We start from the raw sequence: 22,196 nt of genomic DNA on the forward strand, positions 1-22,196 counted from the left end.
AAACACCATGGACTTCAAACTTATATATATTGTATTGTATTGTATTTATAGTCAGTTAAATAAGCTCTTATTCTCTAAAGCATCGTTGTAGAAGATACCAAACAATTGTCCATCAACCTTAACAGCATGGAGGAGCTAATGATAAACATTATAGTGCCACATCTGTGACAGTATAATTGTGTGCTTCTAACTCCTATTCATTCTTAACCCAAACACGACCTTCTCATTAATTGTTTTTTTCTTTGTAAAAGCTGCTAAAGAGACATAGAGTATAGGGGGAACACGTCTATCGTTAATTCGGATTAATGTTTAGGCAATAATTGTAATTAAATATTGGTACTTGCTTAGCTTCTCTCTGTTGTATGGTAAATATAAGACTGATATTAAATCAGCAGTGTTCATCGTTGTCTCTGCTTATCTCCATCTCAGTCCTCACAGATACCGTGGACACGAGTCCACACCCTTCCGAAGAAATGCTGTCCATCCAATCAGAGCATCGCTCTTCTAAATGCCCCCAGGACAGAGAGTTACCCAGCATTCCCTGCACCAACAGTCTGCAGGTAGCAGATGCACCTGAAGAATGTAAAACCTCTGGGGACGCCACGTACGAGGTGCTGAAGGGGGGAGTCTCACAGGATGTTGTGGAGGATTCACCCTACGAGACGGTGAAAGAGCTAAAGGAGGCATGCCTCAATAACGGCACACTGACCCCCAGTGAGCCTTCGACTGCCCAGCACAATGGGCATGTGAGCCCCAGCCCTGGCACTCCTGACCTCTGCCCTCTGACAGACGGGTCGGAGTACGCATCCATCGACCTGAAGAAGAAGAGCCGCTACAGTGTGGAAGCCGAGGCCCAGCGCACAGTGGCAGAGCAACCTGAGGAGGAGACTCCACCACCTATACCTGATAAAGTGCTGGATGAGAACGATAACCAGAACATCACTACGCTGCAGAATGGAGAGGTGAGGAAAACACAGACAGACAGATAGTTAGACAGATGCACTCTTGGTGGTGATTACAAAATGTCTGTAAAAGACATTCAGGTATTTTTGTACCTAAAAAAAAAAAAAAAAAGATATCTAAGCAATAATATATTCAAATTAGTCAAATTAATTAAGGCAAAATATTCCTCTCAGGGTAAAAAAATGAAGCAGCTGAGTAAATGAATTAATATTGTTGTGTATTTAAAAATATTTTAGACCATTAATGAGCTTGTAATTTTCCCAGAACAAAGCATTACCAAGGAGCTACACTGAGAACAGTGACTGCTTTAAAAAAAAAATCAAATAAATAAAACCCAAACAAACAAAGATTCGACCCGAAAAGAATCAATATCATAATTTTACTTTCTATATTTACCAACAGCAGTGGTTTTCTTTGGTGCAATTTATCTCAATGACTTTGATTAATTTATTAAATCCTCGACTGAATCCCAAATGGCTTCTTAATTACAGTTTGCTCACTGTATAGCATATAAAATCATGGCATTGTACTGTAGAGCCTGTACTTCTATACTACATGGCGTGAGATTTATGAATCCTGTCACAAACACATCAATGAAATAGATGACAGTCATGTTTATTATATTTTAATGCCTTCTGACCACATTTGCACTCACTGCCTGGTCTTTCTTTTTATATTAAAATGTGTAAGTGTTGGCACCCTTGGATTGGGTGTTATTTAATCATTTATTTAGCGCTGGCTCGGTTTCGCCGCGCTTGGCTGATTTCCGTAATTTTCTACATGCACTTGCCGGGGGTTTGTTTACACTTTGCTTTCTGACCAGTGAACAAATGAGTTTCGAGAGAACATTTTTCAACCCCTTTCCCTTTTCCACACATTTTTTTCCACACATTCTCAGCCATTTTTTTATGCTTTTTAAATGCATTTTGGTTGGTTTCATTACCAAGCAATGAATTAAACTAAAGTAACCATTTTGCACTAACTCGGTAGAAGTAAGTGGTAAAAAAAAAAAAAAAAAATGCAAATATAACAAGATTAGTTTCAATAAAACAAGTGGTTGATTCGATTTGTGGGGGTCATTGCTAATCTGTATTTTAAGGTCCATAAAAATAATGCCTCCTAAACCTTGCTGTCCATTTTGCTCTTTAATGGAAAGAGCAAAATTTAGACACAGGAGGGGAACAATAGCCAGCGACTCCTGCTTAATTATGATCTTTTACGTTGGGTTGCTCTGTCTGGCTGTGCATCCGTAGCATACAAATGAAGCCATCTGTGGAGGAAAACGGACAGCTCATGCTGCGCCTGCAGGCTGGGCTGCTGTTTGCTCGCAGCATGAGCTCCATACCTCAGTGTACACCCACACTCACACACACACACACACACACACACACACACACACACACACACACACACCCCTCTACTCATATCTCCCCTAGTTTTCTCTATCTCTGTCTGCATCTCTGCTTCCTTTGACTTCGGCCCTACAGCCAATTAGCTCATCTGTAATGAAGCTGAGATGTGTACAGCAGCCAGGGTTTCCCTCGCTCGGCGTGCAACCCAGCCACCCGCAGCCCTTGAACCTAACGTCAGCACTTTGTCACCCATCATCTCATACCATCTTCATACTCCCCCTCCTCTATTCCCCATATGGCCTGGGTTTAGGGTCAAATCATTCCAACTCTGTATGTAGCTCAGCTCTGAGTTGGCCGTTGGTGATTTGTCTCATCTGTCAAACTGGGTGCATGTGTCTCAGGGATCTATTAATCTCTCGAGGATGTAATAATCACCAGATGTTGTCCAACACATTTGGAGCTTTCTAGCATCTTTGTCTTTGTCCTGTTAATAGAGGTATAGCAGCCAAGCCACAGAGGTTTATTTAGGTTTATAGTATCCATCTCAGTATCTCAAATGTCTCATGCATGGATGACACTGAAAGAAAATATAAATGTTTAATATTCTACCCATAAGCAAACAGCACACAACAGGATTATATTTTACTAAATAGTTGAAACCTTTAGGGGAAAAAAAAATAGGAAAAGTGAAAAGTTTACTTGAATAAAAGAACATAACAAAACAGACATAACATTATGACCACCTACCTAATATTGTGTTGATCCCCTGATTCCTGCCAAAACAGTTCTGACCTGTCGAGCATTAACATAATTAAATTCTTCAGCAGTTTGAGCTACAGAGGCTCATCTGCTGGATCGGACCCTCACGAGCCAGCCTTCGCTCCCCACGTGCTCTATTGCGCCTTGGTTGCCCATGACCCTGACGCCGGTTCACCACTGTTCCTTTCTTAGACCACTTTTGATAGATACTGACCACTGCAGACTGGAAACATCCCACTAGAGCTGCAGTTTTGAAGATGCTCTAACCCAGTCAGACCCAAATTTTTACGCTCACCCATTTTTCCTGCTTCTAACACATCAACTTTGAGGACAAAATGTTCACTTGCTGCCTAATATATCCCACTTACTAACACGTGCCATGATGAAGAGATCATCAGTGGTCATAATGTTAAGTCTGATCAGTGTACAGTCATAATGCATGGGATATATTATAAATATATAAAATTAAGTGTTTAAAAAACAAAGTATCTATTTTTAAACAACATATCTATAAGTGGAAAGACCAAACTAACAAATGTAAATGTTTTTGAAAAGCGTTTAATAAATAGCAGGCAAAATTCATGGATTTTCGACTTGCCAATGTGTCTACACTAAAGTTAGCCGTACATTTGTTTATGGCTGTTTTTCACAACCAGCTTCATTGGGAATGGATTGGATTTAAACAATCACAATAGAGTTTTAGAGACTTTTGTATTTGCACATTAGGATTTCAAAGATTAACTCTCAACACAACGGAATTTATTCTGGTTTAATATTATACGGTCACATTTTTAGGGCTGGCTAGTTGCATTAGCATGCAAAATGCACCAGAAATGAAATCAATCACTGTGCAGAGGGAGAATGGCAAATTTAGTGTGAGAGAGAGCCCAGGAATGTAGAGGGGTAGGATGCTTATCACAGGTTTTAACTAGCCTGATTTATGAGAATCTGCTATGTAATTATTTTAGGGTGGTTGCAAGTTAAAGCTTAGAAATGTATGATTTATGCCATGTTAAATTAATTATCCTAGCTACATGGAACAGGTTGAACGCCTGTACCGGGGTACTCCCAGTTTACTACTGCATCTTTGTATGAAGAGCAGCTGTTTTAAATCAGACATGGATAAACCCCATTCAGAATTCATTATTTACCCCAGAGAGGTGAGTAGTGTGGCTAAATGAAAGTCTGCACACAGCAGGGGTGAGGAAACAGCTGGCATGATGATGCATGCTTGTATGAGAATGAGCTCTGCGCTGCAGTATGCACAGTATGCTCCAGGTGTCTGCTGTCAGTATAATAGCCTGATGTCTTTACAGATGAGGCAGATATATATATATATATATACATGTGCCTACATTGTCACACGTTACACAGGTGGTGTACCTAAACCCCAAAAACCCCCATCGTTCCATACTTATACAACAGTAACAGTTTTAGTTTATTTGGATAATTATGGGTCCATCATGGCAGTATGTGGTATTGTTTTGCATACAGCTTAATGAGGCTCAGCTCAACAGGTAATCAGCATGCATGTCCTTGTTTAGTTTTTTTATACACAAATGCACCTCTGTGAAAGCCCTCATTACAGCTGGTTTTGTGGGTGTTGTCTCATGCTGGGCAGGTGCACCCGTCTGCCAGATATTTACTACAACATGACTGTTGAACCAGTGTAACCACTAATATAACAGTTGCAAAGCTTTTTACTTCTTGTTTTGTTGGTCAAAAATACCTGTTCTGTTTTACTTCTCAGTAGTTAGGAAGAAAGGATGCTATTTAGAGAGCAGATGAATGAATATTGTCTGTATTTTTATTTTTTTAATTGGTGTAGATTAGCAATGGGAGGTTGGACTTTGAGGATGGATTTGCCCTGTAATAAATAAAAACAGTCTACTACAATGGCACAGCCTAAGCCAAAGGTTGCATGAATAAATCTGCATTTAAGCACCTATTACTATACAACTCAACAATGGAACTGCAACGAATGGACATTTGGTGCAGTTCAGATGAGGATGGGTTTTGAGGATGGTTTCTCTGAAGGTTTTGTCCTCAGACTATCTCGGGGAGTTTTCCTTGCCACTGTTACCACTGGCTCGCTTATCAGGGATAAACAATTGTAAGGAACAAACGTATAGGCAATAAACGTACACATTCTTATAAAATTATAACCTTATGTAAAAAGTGTTATACAAATAAAATGTAATGAAATTGTTGGGTAAAGGGATAATTACTGGAATTATACTTACCGTATTTTTCTGAAATTTTACCGGAAATTACGGTATAATATTGTACTGAAAACACTTTGGCATGATGAATTTGGATGAGACTAAAAAATGGCCATTTTTATAAATGTTAAATCATTTGAGCTGAGGCATAAAGAACATGACTTGCTGACATGAAGAAAATGACAGGAAAAAACTGTGTTGCAGACGAGAGCTTGGAGCACTTTTCATCCTGCTGCTGTTACAGACTTGGACATAAAGTGCCATCATGTGTACATGGCAGCGTTGCTGCTAAAGGGAACAGGGTGCGTTGTTACATGTGTACAAAAGACAGATGATTATTTTTATTTATTGACATGAATGGATGTAGCATCTAAAGCCACAGGGCTCTAAACCTCTTCAACACCCTGTCATTGTAAATTTCCCATCTGTCATTTGTCTGTCAAATAATGTTGGAGCCTTCCTTTAACACAGCCAAGTGTACGCTATTAAATACACTGGTTTGATTGTTAAGCCAATAATATTCCTGAGGTAAAGTGGTTTTAATAACAATAAACACACTGCAAACATCCTACAAGAAAAATTGCTACCTTACAGACCGATTTTCCTCCCAGATGTCCAAAGTGTTTAGTATTGATTTACTACAGGACTCAGTTTCTTAATTAATGAATCACGTATCGATCTGCATTGTAAATATCCTTTATCAGTTGGCAAGAACAGACATCCATCCATTACACACACCATGAACTTGCAAATGAGTTGCAGGGTTTTTGCTTTGAAAATAGAAGACTGTGACATCGAATACAACAGATCATCCAGTGTGTTTTCACCTGAGCATTGTGTGTTTTAAACAGTGCTATCCCAGTTGGGGGAGGAAGCTCAGTTCTTGGCCAGAAATATTAACAGATCAGATCTGCTATGTGATAATTGTGAAGCATTATTTTTTTTCCCAGATGGAGGACATCAACAAACATTCTGTAGTTTTGATCTTGTTCTGAAGTATATTCAGAGGACCAGAATGATTATAAGGGGAAAAAAATACTGTAGCAGGACTGATAAAATACTGGCTGTATTTCAGTGACTCCACATTTCTAAACATGACCACACCAGTAGCAGATCTTCTCTTGGTGTTTATTCAATGAAATCCTTTTCTTTAAATTATGTCAAGGCAATCTCTGGACCAGAGAAAGTCAGAAAAAGATCCGATATTTCCACAGATATTTTGTTTTATTTGATTTCATGCTTTGCGTCGAATTCGAAACACACATTTTGTCCTTTCAGTGGTGCTAGATGATCAAAAATAATAAAATCCCGGTGCATGTTTGTAGCTGTAAAAAACTCCAAGCTCTAATTCTTATTAACCTTCGTTGTATGGACACCTGAAAAATAATGCTCCTAATTTCAGATTTACTTTTACTCTTCTCTTTCACTGTAAATATCCTTCACTCTTCTGGGAAGGGACACATCTATTAGATGTTATTTCCTCTAGATTGTTATGAGGATTTGCCCAGTCAGCCACAAGAGCATTACTGAAGTCAGGCACAGATGTCTCATGACTCTCATTCGGTGTTGAGGTCAGAGCTCTAGAGCAGGTCTTTCAGCATCTCCATGGAGTTTGTTTTGTGCTCGGGTGCATTGTCATGCTGGAACAGGGTTTAAACCTCATACAGTAGTTCTAGTGAATGAAATTGTACTGCCACAGCACACAAACATTCAATACAGTTGCTTCAAAACTTGCATATGGTGTAGCTCATGCAATAAAAAAAAAATATTTAAAAGCGCAGATATAATAAATCACTTATATATAATACTTTTCAAATAAGCATTGGCATCATTTTCTGGTTGGAACATTATTTCAATTTCTATCAAGTTCAAACAGTAATGAAATAAGTCCAGAATATAAACACAATTATCGGAAAGGCATTAACAGATACCTTTGAGCATATCTTTCTCAGCAATATTGCATAATTTATTCTCTCCGTTCTCACGGTTGACCAAGTAGACCAAATAAAAAACAGTGAGATCCTTTTATTCAATTTGCTTCACTCTAAACCCAGACTGATTATTTTCTTTTCCTGCCTCCTCGCAGTTATCGTGCCTGTACCACACTGTGAATAAGCCGGTGATGGAGGAGGAAAAGGAACACGACTACAGCAGCATCGGGGAAATCAGGGGCATGGTGGTGGAGTCGAGCTCCAGCGAGCTGTACGCTACGGTAAGAGATGCGTATCCCTCGCCCCCTGCCGAGCAGCCTGCGGAGAACACAGACCCCGGGTACGAGACCATCAAGATCACGAAGAGCGTAGAGGACGAGGGCCAGCAGGATAACGGTCTGATGGAGTCTGACTACGCAAATGTCGGAGAGCTGGAGCTGAATAGCGAGACGTCTCGTCTCTGACTGAGAGTTGCACAGCACTTCAGTGAATCTGAGTGATGTAGCATGGCTCAAATGGACTTAGGTTAGCACTTATTTGGCACTCCAGCAAATCAAATAAATATGGAGTCACAAACTTGTGCTTATAGTGTGAAGGTGCAATAGAAAAAAAACGTTTGATTTGTTGTCACAGCTCTAACGCTCCTGGTTCGATCCTAAGCTCGGGTTACTGTCTTTGCAGACTCTCTGTGTACATGTGGGTTTCATCAGGGTTCTCTGGTTTCCTTTGACAATTGAAAAAGCATGCCAGTTGGTGGATTGGCCAAGATAAATTCCCCCTTCTACATTTTCTTCAATTAGCCAGTCAGTTCCTGTGTTAGACTCCAGATCCACCCTGACCAGTTACTGAAGATGACTGAACAACTGAATGATGTTCTCATGCTATTAAGAATTCGCACGATCATGATTCTACATGACTTCTGATTAGTTTTACGTGGATCCAGACATACTGCAACAGTCATTTTATTAGCTAAAGAAAGTCAGTGTATGTATAGTATGGTGATGTGAATATTCTGGTGCCATAATTTATAGTCACCGCAGTGCTTACGCTTGACGCTTAGATCCGACAACACCGCTGTAGCAAGATGCATCTTTTTGAATTACCTCGCTGCTTTTGATTTGAAAATCAAGATGCAAATACATTTACATAACTAATCTAATGTATAGAAAACAATGACTATTTTGGATATTTTGGGTCTGTGCCATTCAGTCATTAGAAGTTTTTAGTTAGACTTTTAATTATACAGAAATTAGCTATTTAATTACATTTCTTTAGCCCCCAAATTGTTTTATAGATAAAGCAGTGATCAGACAACATGAAAATATGATTGTTGAAAAAAAGCAGATGGGGAAACGCTGTATATGAGGTGCATTTACTTTCAAACAGACTTTAACCACTGATCTCTCTCTTTGTTTTTTGTTGTTGTTTTTTTTACTGGAAGCAGTAGATAAAGCGGTATTAGCATATGGTAAAATGTGGCATTCGGTACAATTTTACAATATCGCATAAATTTGGGTTTTTGTGATAAAACTGTTTTGGCATGTTGGCACCTCTGGCTCGTTAAAAAAAAAAAAAAAAAAACTTCAAACATTCATACGGTCCTAATGTTTATAATGCTAACAGTAAAAAAAAAAAGCATATCTATTCCTAACATAGGAATTTTCTAAATGATTTGTGATATGAAGAATATATGGATGTGCATCCAGTTGAATGATACAATTCATCAATTAATTGTATTGCCGTAATATATAATAGGTACAGAGTTGTATGTTTGTAAAGCACAAAAGGTACTCACCTCGGCACTATTATCACAGTACCATGTACAAACTTCAAATACGAAGTGCTTCTCAAGAACAGACACTGCATGCGTATCCATGACATGCCAAGAGACACTTGTACATACCTCTAACTTTATTCATTAACATGTACGATTTTTACATACCACGTCCTCTATAACTTGCCTGTCTTTTCTCTCTTTTCTCTCAATGAAGGCTTTAATTGTATATCCCTGTCTGACAACTTATAAAGCACATGAGGCTGTGGATTTTTAAGTCCTGTGGATGTTTAAAAGGAATTTGTGTGTGTGTATGTATGTATGTGTGCTTGTGTGTGTATATATATATATATATATATATATATATATATATATATATATATATATATATATATATAAACACATATAAAGCGTCCCACTGAGGTTGTGTGTGATTGTGAGTGGGTCTTGTTCTGTGAAAACTTTGGTACATTTTCTTGGTACATGCTCTGTATTGTAAAAGTACGTGGATTATTTAATATCACGGTATAATATTGTTATCTTTTTTTTGCATCATAGTGAATTGAGTGTATTTTATTTAATTTCTTTTGTAAACGCATATCACTGCATTTGTTTTGTATCATCATAATCGTTTTAAAATGTCATTTGCCGATTAAAAACTGCAGTCATGCTGGATTCATTATAAAGCTTGTGTGTGTTTAATGCATCCTGGTCTATGATTACATAAAAAAAAAAATATAAAAAACACCTCTTAATCAGTTATAGTGAAAGGTCCATTGTATTGAATAGACTGAAGCTCAGTAAAAGCTCTGGTACTGTTCTTATATAAAAAAAAACTTTTTTGCATGTTTCACAGGTGGTAAACCATTTTGCTAATGTCGTGAAAATTGTCCTTCTAAATTTAGACAAGTGTCATCTCATGTGCTTCCACAAGGCAAAAAAAAAGCCAATACAGCAGCATTGCTTTAGAAATTTTCTACTACAGATGTGCTTCTCTATAACTGAAGCCGATGCGATTTGCATCGATTGCATCGATTTGCACCCCTGTTATGATGAAGTGCGATCCGATTTCGATTCGATTCAACACAATGCGATTCAATGCAATACGAGTCGGTGGGAAAAGATTTGCTCTGCAATTCAATATGGTACAGATAGTTCGCTTTTAGATCTGGTTCAGACAGACAGGAAATCATAAATTTGCTTAAGTGCCTTCAGACATCCAACATATGGCCATTTCACAAAAAAAAAAAAAAAACGATGCGCTGCTTATATATATATATATACACACACGCACACAAAGTGGAATCTCGATACTCTTGACTTTGACACTCGCAACCTCAATAGTTCGCGAAAGTTCGGAGTAACATTTCAAATTTGTACTAATAAATTACAAAGGAATGTTTGAAAAACTTTTATTATTGTATTATTCATTTAAAGTAGTAAATAATTATTTATGACCAGAAATTCACTACATGTACAGTACATGTACAATTCCCCTTGAAAAAGGAACCATCAAAAGGAGAGTCGAAACCTCGCCATTTTTATTTTTACTCACGAGTGGTCATAGAACGTAACCCTTGCTGGTTTCCATTAAATTTGAACCGGATAAAAATAGCGGTGCATTAAAAAGTGCAATTTATTCCCCAATTCACCTAATATGTCCTCTTTAGTACATCTACAGTACAGCTTTACCATTAAATTCACTCTTTATATATATATATATATATATATATATATATATATATATATATATATATATATATATATATATAGGATATATATATATATATATATATATATATATATATATATATATATATATATATATATATATATATCCATCCTGTGGTTAGTAGGATCAACTTAAAAACTAAATTCCTTGACTCTCTGTAATTTACTAAATATGTTTTATTATATCCAGGATATTGATTTGCCATAGAGGATTTTTTTCCCTTTTCATATTTGACACTAAGCATCAAGTATGCAAATGCATTCAACAGAGGTGGTGTGAAAAAGGGGAATTTTCCAGAAGATGAAAACTCTCCAGGGGACTTTGGGTCACCAAGAAAAGAATTGCCCTCCATTATAGAGATTCTGAGTGATACCTTAATGATTTTCTGAATTTGCACCTACCAGGCAGTAAAAGTACAATTAGTGCTAGAGTGATTATTGTAAAAAAAAAAAAAAAAATTACAGTTGTTATTAATTGTTATCCTGGTGCTGTTCTGATATTTCCATAAGTGACAGGTGACTTAAATTCCAATACCAACATGCCTGACAGAACATGAAAATGTGATCTATTTACAGGTAGAATATTTAAATAATGCTTGTGTTTTATTTATATCATTTCATTACTAATTCTACTGAGCTGTGAAGGACATACAAACAATGCGACATTTTAGTTTTGGCCATTCACATTCACACAACCTCAGAAAACATTTCAATCCTTACCGTTATGTTCTCAAGGCCAACCGGTTCCTTTCTGTTATGCCAAAACATGACAACATATGTAATACTGACCTACATGCAGCTTTTTTTTGCAGATAACAACGAGTGTATGATGATAGACTCGGACACCAGATGGCCTGACACAACGCATGAGTCTATTTTCGGATCATGTGTAATATATGTGTAATTTCAGCCATGAATTGCCGGAGAAAACGTATTTGTAGGAGGGTTGTAACGGTCAGTTGTTTTTTTTGATGATCCACTATCGTGACCTTGAGACAAGCGGTTTTAAATTGAAGACCATGATGAGATTTGGTATCTACAGGCACAATTTCATTTGATTTATTCCTGACAGGCACATCTGTCTCAGCATGTGTTGTGCTTCACGATGGAGCTGCTGTGCAATATAAAAGGAACTTTTATCTAAATGATAAAGTGAAAACATTATGGCAGAGCTTTACGTAGTTACTTTAGCGGAGTTACTATAAAATAACCGCATATTTGTGAAGATTTCTCTAGATGTGTATTGCTGTGTTAAAACGTAGGTGTTCGTATAACTGCAATAGGGGCATCATTTTATTGGGGAGTTGCTGGAGGACTCCTAAGTGGAAGAGACCCACATGGGGCCTAAACTAATGACTGCACATTTTTAGAAATGGAAAGATGGACAACAGAGACTCCATCTGCACTCAGGAATGATTCCAGCTACAATATTCCAGAGGGTCACATTGATAGCTAAGGAAACATGCAAATACGGAGTGAAATATAATGTACAGTGACTTAAAAAGGGAGTGAATGTAGAATGCATGATCTGTCTCATGATTTATGAAATGCTAAATGCATTACAGACTTTATGATAAAAAGAAGTGACATGATTGTACAGTAACTTGTGACTTGCAGGGCTAAAATCCCTGAGTGTATGTGTGTATTTGTATATGTGTGTGTGTGTGTGTGTGAATGCAACTTTACAGCTCCAAGATTTGAACCTTTGTTTGATCCCAAGAATGGGTTTCTGTCTGTTTAGAGTTTCACATCTTCTTCCTCAATGTGTGCACATGTGGAGCTGAAATGACATGCTAAACTGCCTCTAGGTACTGTATGGACGCTTGACATCATTTCCTGGACGCATGCCCACATTGTGTTTTGCGTTCCTGTGGGAAGCTGTAGATCCACTGTGACCCTGACCAAAATAAAGCACTTAGAGACACACGTATGATTAAAAACATAAGCGATCCTGTGCCATGTGTTCACTTTGAAGGATATCTGCTCCACCTCAAATCAGACTAAATATATTGTATTCATTGTTTTCTTTTTGTTCTATCAATCATGGGTATCCATTCAAAAAGCTCTGGGACAACACATGGATGAATTCTGGGGGGGTTTGTATGGGGGTAAGTTTGTATTGTTTTGATAGGTAATTTCTAGAACAGCCAGGAATGATAGAAACCACTAGTGCACCATTTAAAGGATAAATATTTAGACTATCATGTGCATATGATTTATGCTATCAGAGATGCAGCTTCTCTATGCAGGATATGTTATGTTCTTCAGCATTACATTGTTTTGAACAGTGCTGGTTCTGTAGCTCTTCTGTGTGTCTGCACACAAAACCGCGGACCCATTTAGCAGTCACATGCTTTCTATGCGGTTTGAGACGCACCCCAAGCAATAGGCTTAGGGTTGCATCCGGGAACTTGTACACCCTGGCATGAGATTTAGGAATAAGGCTGGCAGTAAAGACAGGGGTTCTGGGGAGCGCGTTCTGGTTGGAAAGCGAGAGAAGATGCGCGGGGCAGAGAAGCGCGCTGAGACGCGGAGGCGTGTACGCCGCTAGCCAATCGGAGCGCAGATCCTCGGCGCGAGAGCGCACATGTTTACAGCGCGCGCTCCGCCGGTCGAGGCTGCAGGCTCGGTGACGGAAGACCGGCACGGAACGGAACTGCACACGACTCGTTGCGGATGCGATGTGATGTGGGCGACAGGAATCAAGGCTGCTACTCGGAGCGATGTGTGAAATGCGTGCACATTAGGCGTCCACACTGTGGTGTTCTTTAATATAGGATCCGTCTCCGGTTTTGCGTTGTCCAGCCCGCTCCGAGGTGCGCGCCGTGCCGTGTTTTGTGCGCGTCTCCGCGAAGAAAACAAACACCCCCGAATGGAAAAAAAATAATAATAATATAGAGATCCTTGCCGGTCGGGCTACCGATAGATCCGTGTGTCCGACCTGCACGCAGCACATGCAGATTTACTTTAAATAAATATGCATTTTTTTTTCATTCTGATTAAACTGTAGAGCGCGCGACTGTGACAGACATGGCCGAAAATGCATCACCGGGCTCGTTACGCATGTGCAGAGCTCGCTCCGGTGCGCTACTGCCTTATTGATTTCGACGTTTTTTTATTCGTAAAGGACAATATTTATATATTTTTTATATTTCTTTTGAGATTTTAAATCTTTCTTAATCGGTGGAGTCATGCACGCCCGGCGTCTGGTCAAGCGCTCACTAATCGGAAGCCGCGTGTACGCGCCCGGATCGGGAGCGGCGGTGGCTGCTGCCGGAGGGGAAGCGGGTGAGCGCGAGAACAGGGACGCGCCGGTGCCGAGCGGACACGCGGAGGACGAAGCTGTCAAGGGAGCGAGGAAGCCGAGCTTGAAGGTGTGTGTTTTTTTTTTTAAGGCGCGCGCGCATTGTTGGAGCGCGCCTGCGCTCGTGTGTTCGCGCGCGCTGCAGAGGCCAGCTTGTTTTTGTTTTTGTCAACAGTCTGGTATGTCGGTCACCACCATCATCGTCGTCATCGTCATTCGTTGAACGCAAACGATGAGAGCGCAGCGATGAGCTTTGCGGCGCGCGTGCTACACGCATGCTTCATGCTTAATGTCTAATAGTTGTATAATGGCAAGCCTTGTTGCAGCACGGACGTGATTAATGCATTTTCTTTGACATGAGCATGGCGAAACCAACCCGCTCTGCAGCATTCTGCACACTAGCGGAAGCGAGAATGTGTGTGTGTGTGTGCGTGCGTGCGCGCGCGAGAGCATGTATTGGTTCATGACAGACTCCATTCTGTCCTCCCTCCCCGACTGGCTATTTATACAGTTCCTTATCGCCCTATACTAATATGTATATGTATCTAATCCAATGCTGCTGCATTCTGCATGCACTGCGACCACCTCTTGAAATAATGCATCATTTACTCATGAGCTGCTGCTTCATTTCCACTTGATACCTAAAACAAAGCTTTGCCACTTACCTCACTTTCATGACGTCATTTGGCTTCAATTTGCACTTGCATCAAAACACAGATGATGAAAACCTAAAACAATAAAAAATTAGCTTGCAGCAAACAAGGCATCAGCACAAGCTGTTCTACATCTACTCATAACATAGAGATTTATAAACAAATGGACATGTGTGTGTGTGTGCTGTTTGTGTTATGTGTAATTTGCCATTGTTACACTCTGACCCAATCAGTAAATTAGTGCACCAAGATATTTTAAGTACCAGAATATTTGCTAAGGCATTGCATTGAAGTGTGACTTGTGAAAGAAAAAACTTACATGCATACAAAGAGGGTGTGTTTGGCGGTTATGAAGCTCAGGTGGAGTGGATCTGAACATTAATAAAGTTTCTCAGATTAAAAAAAACTGTTCAATCTGTAGCCCTTGGCACAGCACCAGGATTCCTAATGGTGCCCTATTCATTGGGAATGCCACTTGTTGACTTGTTGTAAGGAGGGGCTTTATTTGCATCAGCATGAGCCCTGAGGACAAAGGCGGGACAAAGGAGGTTTTTCTTCTATCCGTTTCACTTAAAGTCAAATAATGGTGAGGCTGAAGCTCCACTTTCGTGTGGCGTTATGTGGTATAGAGCCGCGTGCCATCCGTGTAGCCTGGTGTCATGCATATATTGTCTCCTGATTGATAACGGGGTGTTTTGAGACAGGAGGTAGAGGTGCTCTTGGTGTTTACTACAGTCCTTGAAGTGCCTTTAAGGGCTGATTAACCACAGCCTGGAACCCATCACAGATCACAGCTCGACCCAGGAGGAGAAATAAATGTCTAGCTGCAAATTTCAAGTGCTTTTTTGTTTTAAGAGTGCGGAGAACGTGGTGCTCACTGACCCGTGTTAAATCTGTTTTTCCCCTTAGTGAAGTGTAGTACAGTGGCTGTGCAGTACAGTCAAGCGCACGAGGAAGGACGCAGAGTGGGGGATGTTTTCCTTGGGTTTAATCCAATTAAATAATGGAACCCTCGCGCTCACCAATCTAATTAATTTGATAGAATTATGATATGCCTAATTTGATTGAAGCTCCCGAAGTGTTCGCATGAGCGAAATGTGTCCGTGCACACTGGCTTATGAATTGCTTGATTTAAAATAAATGTAATTATAAGCCATAGGCATCTTTGAGTCACAGCACAGATGTACATTAGAGCAAAATAGAGAGATGTGTAGTGCACTAAAGGTGAATCCAGAACAAATCTGTTGAGGGTACTGTAAGATGCAAGACTGCATATGATTTTTCACTATGATTGTGCAAAATCTGTAGAATGTAAGGGATATTTGAAGTGAATTCAAATTACTAGGAAAAAGTCCAATATAATGCCATCATTCTTCTTTAGTCATATTTTGTTCAGGAGAGTAATTCACAGAAAGTGTAATGTCCATGAAGAACAGGATAAAGCATTATCTGAAGAGAAGCTGATTGAGTTTGGTTTCCAGACAGCGGCTGCTGTGAGAACATCTGCTTAAAACTGTTATAATGAAACTGATACAGAAAAACTGGAACTAACTCGTTTCCTTCAGGTTGCACAACAGTAAACGCAACTGTAAAAATTGTTAGCATTTGCAAATCGCTGTGGTATAAAAGGAATAAAACCTTTTGGGATTTTGCTGCTATAGGAACATAAGGAACAAACTATTTGCCATGTCTTTTAATATGTCATAGGACAGGAAATGATTAGATTTATGTGATTATGAGCTTAATTTCTGTGTTATGATTTGAGATATTGGTTACTGCGCTTCGTGGATTGGCATGTTTAATAGTTAATGGTGGAAAAGTCACGCTGGAGTCAAAATAAAGAGAAAAAGTTGTTGGGTTAAAAAAGCCTTTTCTGTGATTTTTGGTGTCGGATTAAATAATTAATTAATTAAATTTTTTTTGTGTCACATAATAATGTTTTTAAAAAACAGAACTGTTGCAGACCTGATTTATTTCTATTGGCTGGATGTTAGTTTGTGGTCTCTACTTTTATTTTAACTTTTATTTTAACCAATTTAATGTTTGAATGTTTGAGAATAAGGGGGCCAAACATGTCCGTATGCACATGGACAGGATGCATTAACGCTTGCATTAAGTGCTAGGAGTAATGGAATACTGAGCCAGTGGTAGATAATATTAAGTGTGTTGTGGTGTTTTGTATCACTCAGCACTTCAGCATGTTGTAGGTGTGATGAATAGTGTAGAGATTTAGAGAACAACGTAGCATATGAGTATAGCAGGCATGTTGCTTAACTATGCATAAACTTAGCCACCAGGGATTTCGGTGCAACAGAGTAAGTGTTTGTGCAAACGGATTCCTTCCTGGATCCTCCTGTGTGGATTGTACGGAAATCTGCACCGATCATCTACACCCAGGTGTTCATTGTTATAAGATAAGATTACACACTCCTTCTCATCACCATGCAAACAACATCTTGATCTAGTTTGTGGCCCCAGTGCAGCTAATTGTCGTTGTGCAGCCGTTGCCATCGATGCAAACACGACTCCAGTTAGAGGTGATAATGTTTTTATGCACCTTTTTATAATCGCTTAAAGTATCAAAAATGTTGGCACCAGAGAATTGAAAATGTGGCCACCAGTCCAGTACCAAAGCTTCCATTATGTTTTTTCATTTTGGTAACTGAAAAAGGTACAACTAGTGGTATTCAGGAGAAGCTACTATAGCTGTAGTTTTCTGACTGGTTGTGTAGAAAAGAATGATGTAAACAAGACAAAAGTTTGTGGACACCTGTCCACAAGATTCCTATGTGCTTTTTGATCATCCCATTCAAAGTTTAGTTCCCATTTGCTGTTATAATAACCTTCACTCTTCTAGAAGGAGGTTTCACAAGATTTTGGAGTGTGCTTGTATGTGTGTGTGTGTGTGTGTGTGTGTGTGTGTGTGTGTGTGTGTGTGTGTGTTCATCAGCCACAAGGGTTTTTGTAAAGACAAGCAGTGATGTAGGAAATACAGTGAGGAGGTCTGTGGTTGCATTCAGTGTTTCAATTAATCTCAAAGGTGTCCAATATGGTTGAGGTCAGGGCTCTATAGCAGACCACTGAAGCCACTCCAATCCATGTAAATCATATTTTCATGAAACTGGTTTTGTGTACAGGGGCTTTGTCATGGTGGAACATGTGTGGGTCTCCTAGTTCAAGTGAAGGGCAAATTGAATGCTACATCCAGAGACATTCTATCGAATTATGTGGTAAAATGTTGGATAAAACACATGGCATGTACCTTTGTCCATGTAGTGTAGTCTATGATCCAAGTAATATTTGAGCTTGACACCTAAAAAATGCATTACTGAACTGCTAAAACTCTCCCAAAATACAGTAGCTCAGTGTTTAAGGCATTGGACTCTGACTCTGGAAGGTCATAGGGTCAAATCCCAGCACCACCAAGTTGCTACTGCTGGGCCCTTGAGCAATGCCTTAATCCTCAACTGCTCAGTTGTAAGTCGCTCTGGGTAAGGGCATCTGCTAAATGCCATAAATGTACAGCCAATGCCACTGAAAGGACAATATTTTGACCAGCCCCATCAATGTAAATTTGTCTCAGCTTCATAGAAAATTTCTGCGAGTGTGTCCATGGAACTTTCCCTGATCTTTTGGAAATGTTACAAACACAAAAACATTTGCAGTAAATCTTGCCAGGGTGCTTGTTTGAGACCACTTGTCATCTCTTAGCTGAGGCTGAATGTAGTTATTTACTACAGATTTCAGTTTGATTGTTATAATTTGCAAACTCAGCTTTGTTAGCAGAATACAGTAATCCACCGCTTTACCGCGGTTCGAATCTCGCGCCCCCGGTTTATCACGGAATTGCATCCGCCACATAACTAATTAGTTTGGCTGATTTTCCCGGTCTCTCGCGGATAGCACGATAGACCAGAAACCTATAGGTATAGTTTTTTATGGAGTTTTATGTTGAAATTATGAAATGTATTAATACAAATCGAATTATTAGTTATGAAATATAGTAAAATGTTAATACAGTACAGTACTGTATACGTAAAATAGCATTTTTGGGGTGGCGTCCGTTTATCGCGGGCTGTTTTGGAACGTAACCACACTGATAAACGAGGGGTTACTGTATTTTTTTCTCCAGTGGTTTTTAGATATAGTGGTAGGGTTCACATAAAAAAAAAAATCTAATGACAGAACAAGGTTAGGCGATGGTTTATGTCTAAATTAAAACAAATTCTGGACTAGTAAACATATACAGATACAGATAGTGGTGTTTTATTACACCTCTGGTATAAAGCAACACACAACATGCAACAACAACCACACAGAGAAACACTGTTGTTGCATTTATGTTTGTGTTTTCAGTCCAATTTTGCTACCTGGCATGTGTCACGTCTATGCTGGACGACACAACTTTGCATTTTATATATATATGGTCAGAAAATATTCTAATGATTATGTGACCAAAAAAAAAAAAAAAGAAATCTGTTATAAAAAATCTGTTTTTTATTTTTTATTTCCTCCTATTAAATCATATTTATCCCCAACAGTTGTTGCGATTAAATGCATTTACTGTTGTACAAACGCTTGCTTTTAATCTCGTCATGTTGATTTGTTAGTGGGAAAGCACCTAGAATCCCAGTTCGCTCCACTGCATTCTTGCTTTTGGACATGTATGAGGGGGAAAAAAGCTGTAGAAGAATGTTTTCCTGCACTTAGTGAACTATGTGTGTTTTCTCTTGGCAGAGTTTGTGTAACGGCGGGCAGCGAGACGTGCCAGCACAGGGTCATAACGGTGGCACGCAGAAAAGCGAGAACACAAACGGGGTGGAGGATCTGCGGGCACCGGAGCACAGGCGAGGGGCCATGGAGAAGGACAACACACGGTCGGTGTCCCTGCTTGAGCAAAAACGCAAGGTCGTGTCGTCCAGCATAGACGTGCCACATGCCAGGTAGGACTGCATTGCATAAGCAGCGACACACACTGGCAGAAATAAAAAATGTGCCAGTGACAAGCTGTTGTATGTGGGTGTGTATGTGTGTTGGTGTAGATGTGTTGTGCTTCTTCCTCAGCTTTCATGAGTGTCTAAGCTGGATTGAATATTAGAAGTAAGAGGGTCATAACACATTCTAGGATATAGCCGATGACCTGGTGTTATAAACAGCACCTTAGTAGTTTTTCTGATGGAAGTCGGGTTTCGATTTTCCTTTACTTAAGTTATTACATATTATATTAGGCTTTTTTTTTTTTCTGATGTATTTAGTTTTGTACCATAGTGCAGTTTTATGATAATGCACTGGTTCATAATGATATTAGTCATTATGGTATATGATATAACATATACACATGGGCTTCGAGGTCAGAATTGCATAAGTAACATAACAGTTCAAATTTATGTGTAATTTTTAATATGGAGAAGCTGTAAGGAGATGGAAAGAGTCACTAGAGCCAGCACTTTTTAACAGCCCATGGAAAAAAAATCTAAATGTTATATGATATGGGGAAAGTGTCAAATTGGGAAGACTTTGTGCTTCTGTTTTTTTTAGCAGCATGACATTTTTATTACTATTAACTCAGAGAGAGAGAGAGAGAGAGAGAGAGAGAGAGAGAGAGAGAAGAGGCTGGTGAGGGATTGATTGTTTGGAGAGTGGTGGAAATTAGCGAATCAAAAAATGTGTATTTTATATCAGAATAATTTCATTTTGGGAAACTTTTCACTACCAACATTTCAGCGAAACATACCATTCTTCCATCATCGTGCCAGAAGTTGTGGCGAGAGCACAAGCGTAACCCTGCGGTTCTGGTCAGAGTGTGTGTGGAGTAATGGCTCTCTCACTGTGTGTCTCTAACTATAGAAAACTCTCTCCTTAATAAGCTCTGATGTGTAGGAGAATGGACCACTATTCACACAGAGTTCTCATACATCACTTCTTTTATATTTCAATACTGTGTCCCTTTTAAATGCACACACTTTTGTGTTATAGGAGTCATATTTACACAGGGGATTAGTACTTTTACTTTAGCTCAAGAAATAGTGTAATTTGTTGGATTGAATTTAAGATGTGATAAAAAAGAAGCCAGCTTGTTTTGCAGACGTTTTACAAAATAAAGCATTAATTATAAATTGTTAAAAAAAACTAAATGATGAAATGATGTGCATTTGATAAATTGCAGTGGTATAAAAGAAATAAAACATTTCGGGATGATTTTTTGGACATTAATTACACCGGCTAATTGTTCGTTTTTTAGCATCATGTTTGATTTCCTACAAACATACAGTCATCTTACACATTGCAAACCTGTGACCCAATATTTCTATATTCAACACGTGTGTCAGGGACAGGGATTGCATTGATTTCTCAAGCAAAATTTGCATCTCTACACAGAATGTGATGTGTCTCTTCACGCACCCTGATTGATTAACTAGCATCTAATCAATCCTAGCCTATAGCCTAGCCTAGCCTACTCAGGAGTCTTAAAGAATAGTGATCATTATAGGGTAGTATACTGTAATTTGTTAATAATATAAGAAATAACAGTACATAATTTAGCCAAACAGATCAATTTACAGTTCCGTACTTTATACAGTGTATATATATATATATATATATATATATATATATATATATATATATATATATGTATGTGGCAGCGGGTGTGTGGATGAGCGCCGGTTCACGTTCAGAGGGCGGAGCATACGCTGCTATGTTGCCTGCCGCGTGAATCTTTTTTTTCAGTTTTGTCGTATCGCTATTATGATTGTAAGATAGAAAAATCGTAAGTCGTGTATATATATATATATGTATATATATATACGACTGTATGTATAAGTGTCTCACAACATTTTTTTGACTTTTGTTGTCATGCATGTTTTTTTTCTTGTCTAGTTCCACAGTCAGATTACAGATTTCGTTAATTTGTCTATTGTTTTGTGTTTGGCTTTATTTGTTCCAATTTTTTTTTACATTTATAAAAGTTTTTCTGCACTTGCAGCCGCTCTCCACTTTTCTTATTAAGTGACAACACAAATAAAACGCACTATAGTAGGTTTTTATAAAATGTCAGCAATGTAAGCTAACAGGCACACAGATAGAAAGTAAAAGGTTTTGCAAATCACAGTTACATGAATAACTTAAAAAAACAAGTTAGCTTATTGAACTATTAATAATACTTTTGAGGCATTTATGACTAAAAAATTATTACTGGCAAATTTACAAATGAAAACCTGGATACGTCGATTCAACTTATTTGAATAAAGTGGGTGATTTTACCTTTTGTATAACACAACTATGTTGTGATAATCAGTCTCATATCGTTAAATATTCTGAGTCAAGTTGTACCAGCTTCAGACTTTGTGTCTGGTAGGTCAGCCCGCATCATTCCTGCTGTTCACTCCCATGTTGCGTTTGGCGCGCAGTCTGTAATAACATGTCATTAAGCTTCCCAGAGCAATTTTGAAGTGCATTTTATAAGAGTGTGTATGTGTATGTATGTGTGTGTGTGTGTGTGTGTGTG

At 38.8% G+C, this 22,196-nt stretch overlaps 2 protein-coding genes across 5 annotated transcripts in view; both read left to right on the plus strand.

The window, feature by feature from the left end:
* pag1 (phosphoprotein membrane anchor with glycosphingolipid microdomains 1) overlaps positions 1 to 9,687 on the plus strand; it is a 52,669-nt gene extending 42,982 nt beyond the window's left edge. For all 3 annotated transcript variants that reach the window (XM_046834723.1, XM_046834725.1, XM_046834724.1), the window contains exons 6-7: positions 430 to 962; positions 7,383 to 9,687. In XM_046834723.1, coding sequence (XP_046690679.1) covers positions 430 to 962; positions 7,383 to 7,691 — 842 coding nt within the window. In that variant the 3' untranslated portion in view covers positions 7,692 to 9,687. The remainder of the gene's footprint in view (positions 1 to 429; positions 963 to 7,382) is intronic.
* Positions 9,688 to 13,157: 3,470 nt separating this feature from the next.
* Positions 13,158 to 22,196, plus strand: part of znf704 (zinc finger protein 704) — a 59,324-nt gene continuing 50,285 nt past the window's right edge. Inside the window, exons 1-2 of one of the 2 annotated variants that reach the window (XM_046834461.1) lie at positions 13,158 to 14,106; positions 19,427 to 19,632. In XM_046834461.1, the coding sequence (XP_046690417.1) occupies positions 13,924 to 14,106; positions 19,427 to 19,632 (389 nt within the window). In that variant the 5' untranslated portion in view covers positions 13,158 to 13,923. The remainder of the gene's footprint in view (positions 14,107 to 19,426; positions 19,633 to 22,196) is intronic. The other variant, XM_046834459.1, reaches the window with a different exon arrangement.

Source organism: Silurus meridionalis, chromosome 22, assembly GCF_014805685.1.
Source record: "Silurus meridionalis isolate SWU-2019-XX chromosome 22, ASM1480568v1, whole genome shotgun sequence".
In the NCBI taxonomy this organism is placed as follows: Eukaryota; Metazoa; Chordata; class Actinopteri; order Siluriformes; family Siluridae; genus Silurus; species Silurus meridionalis.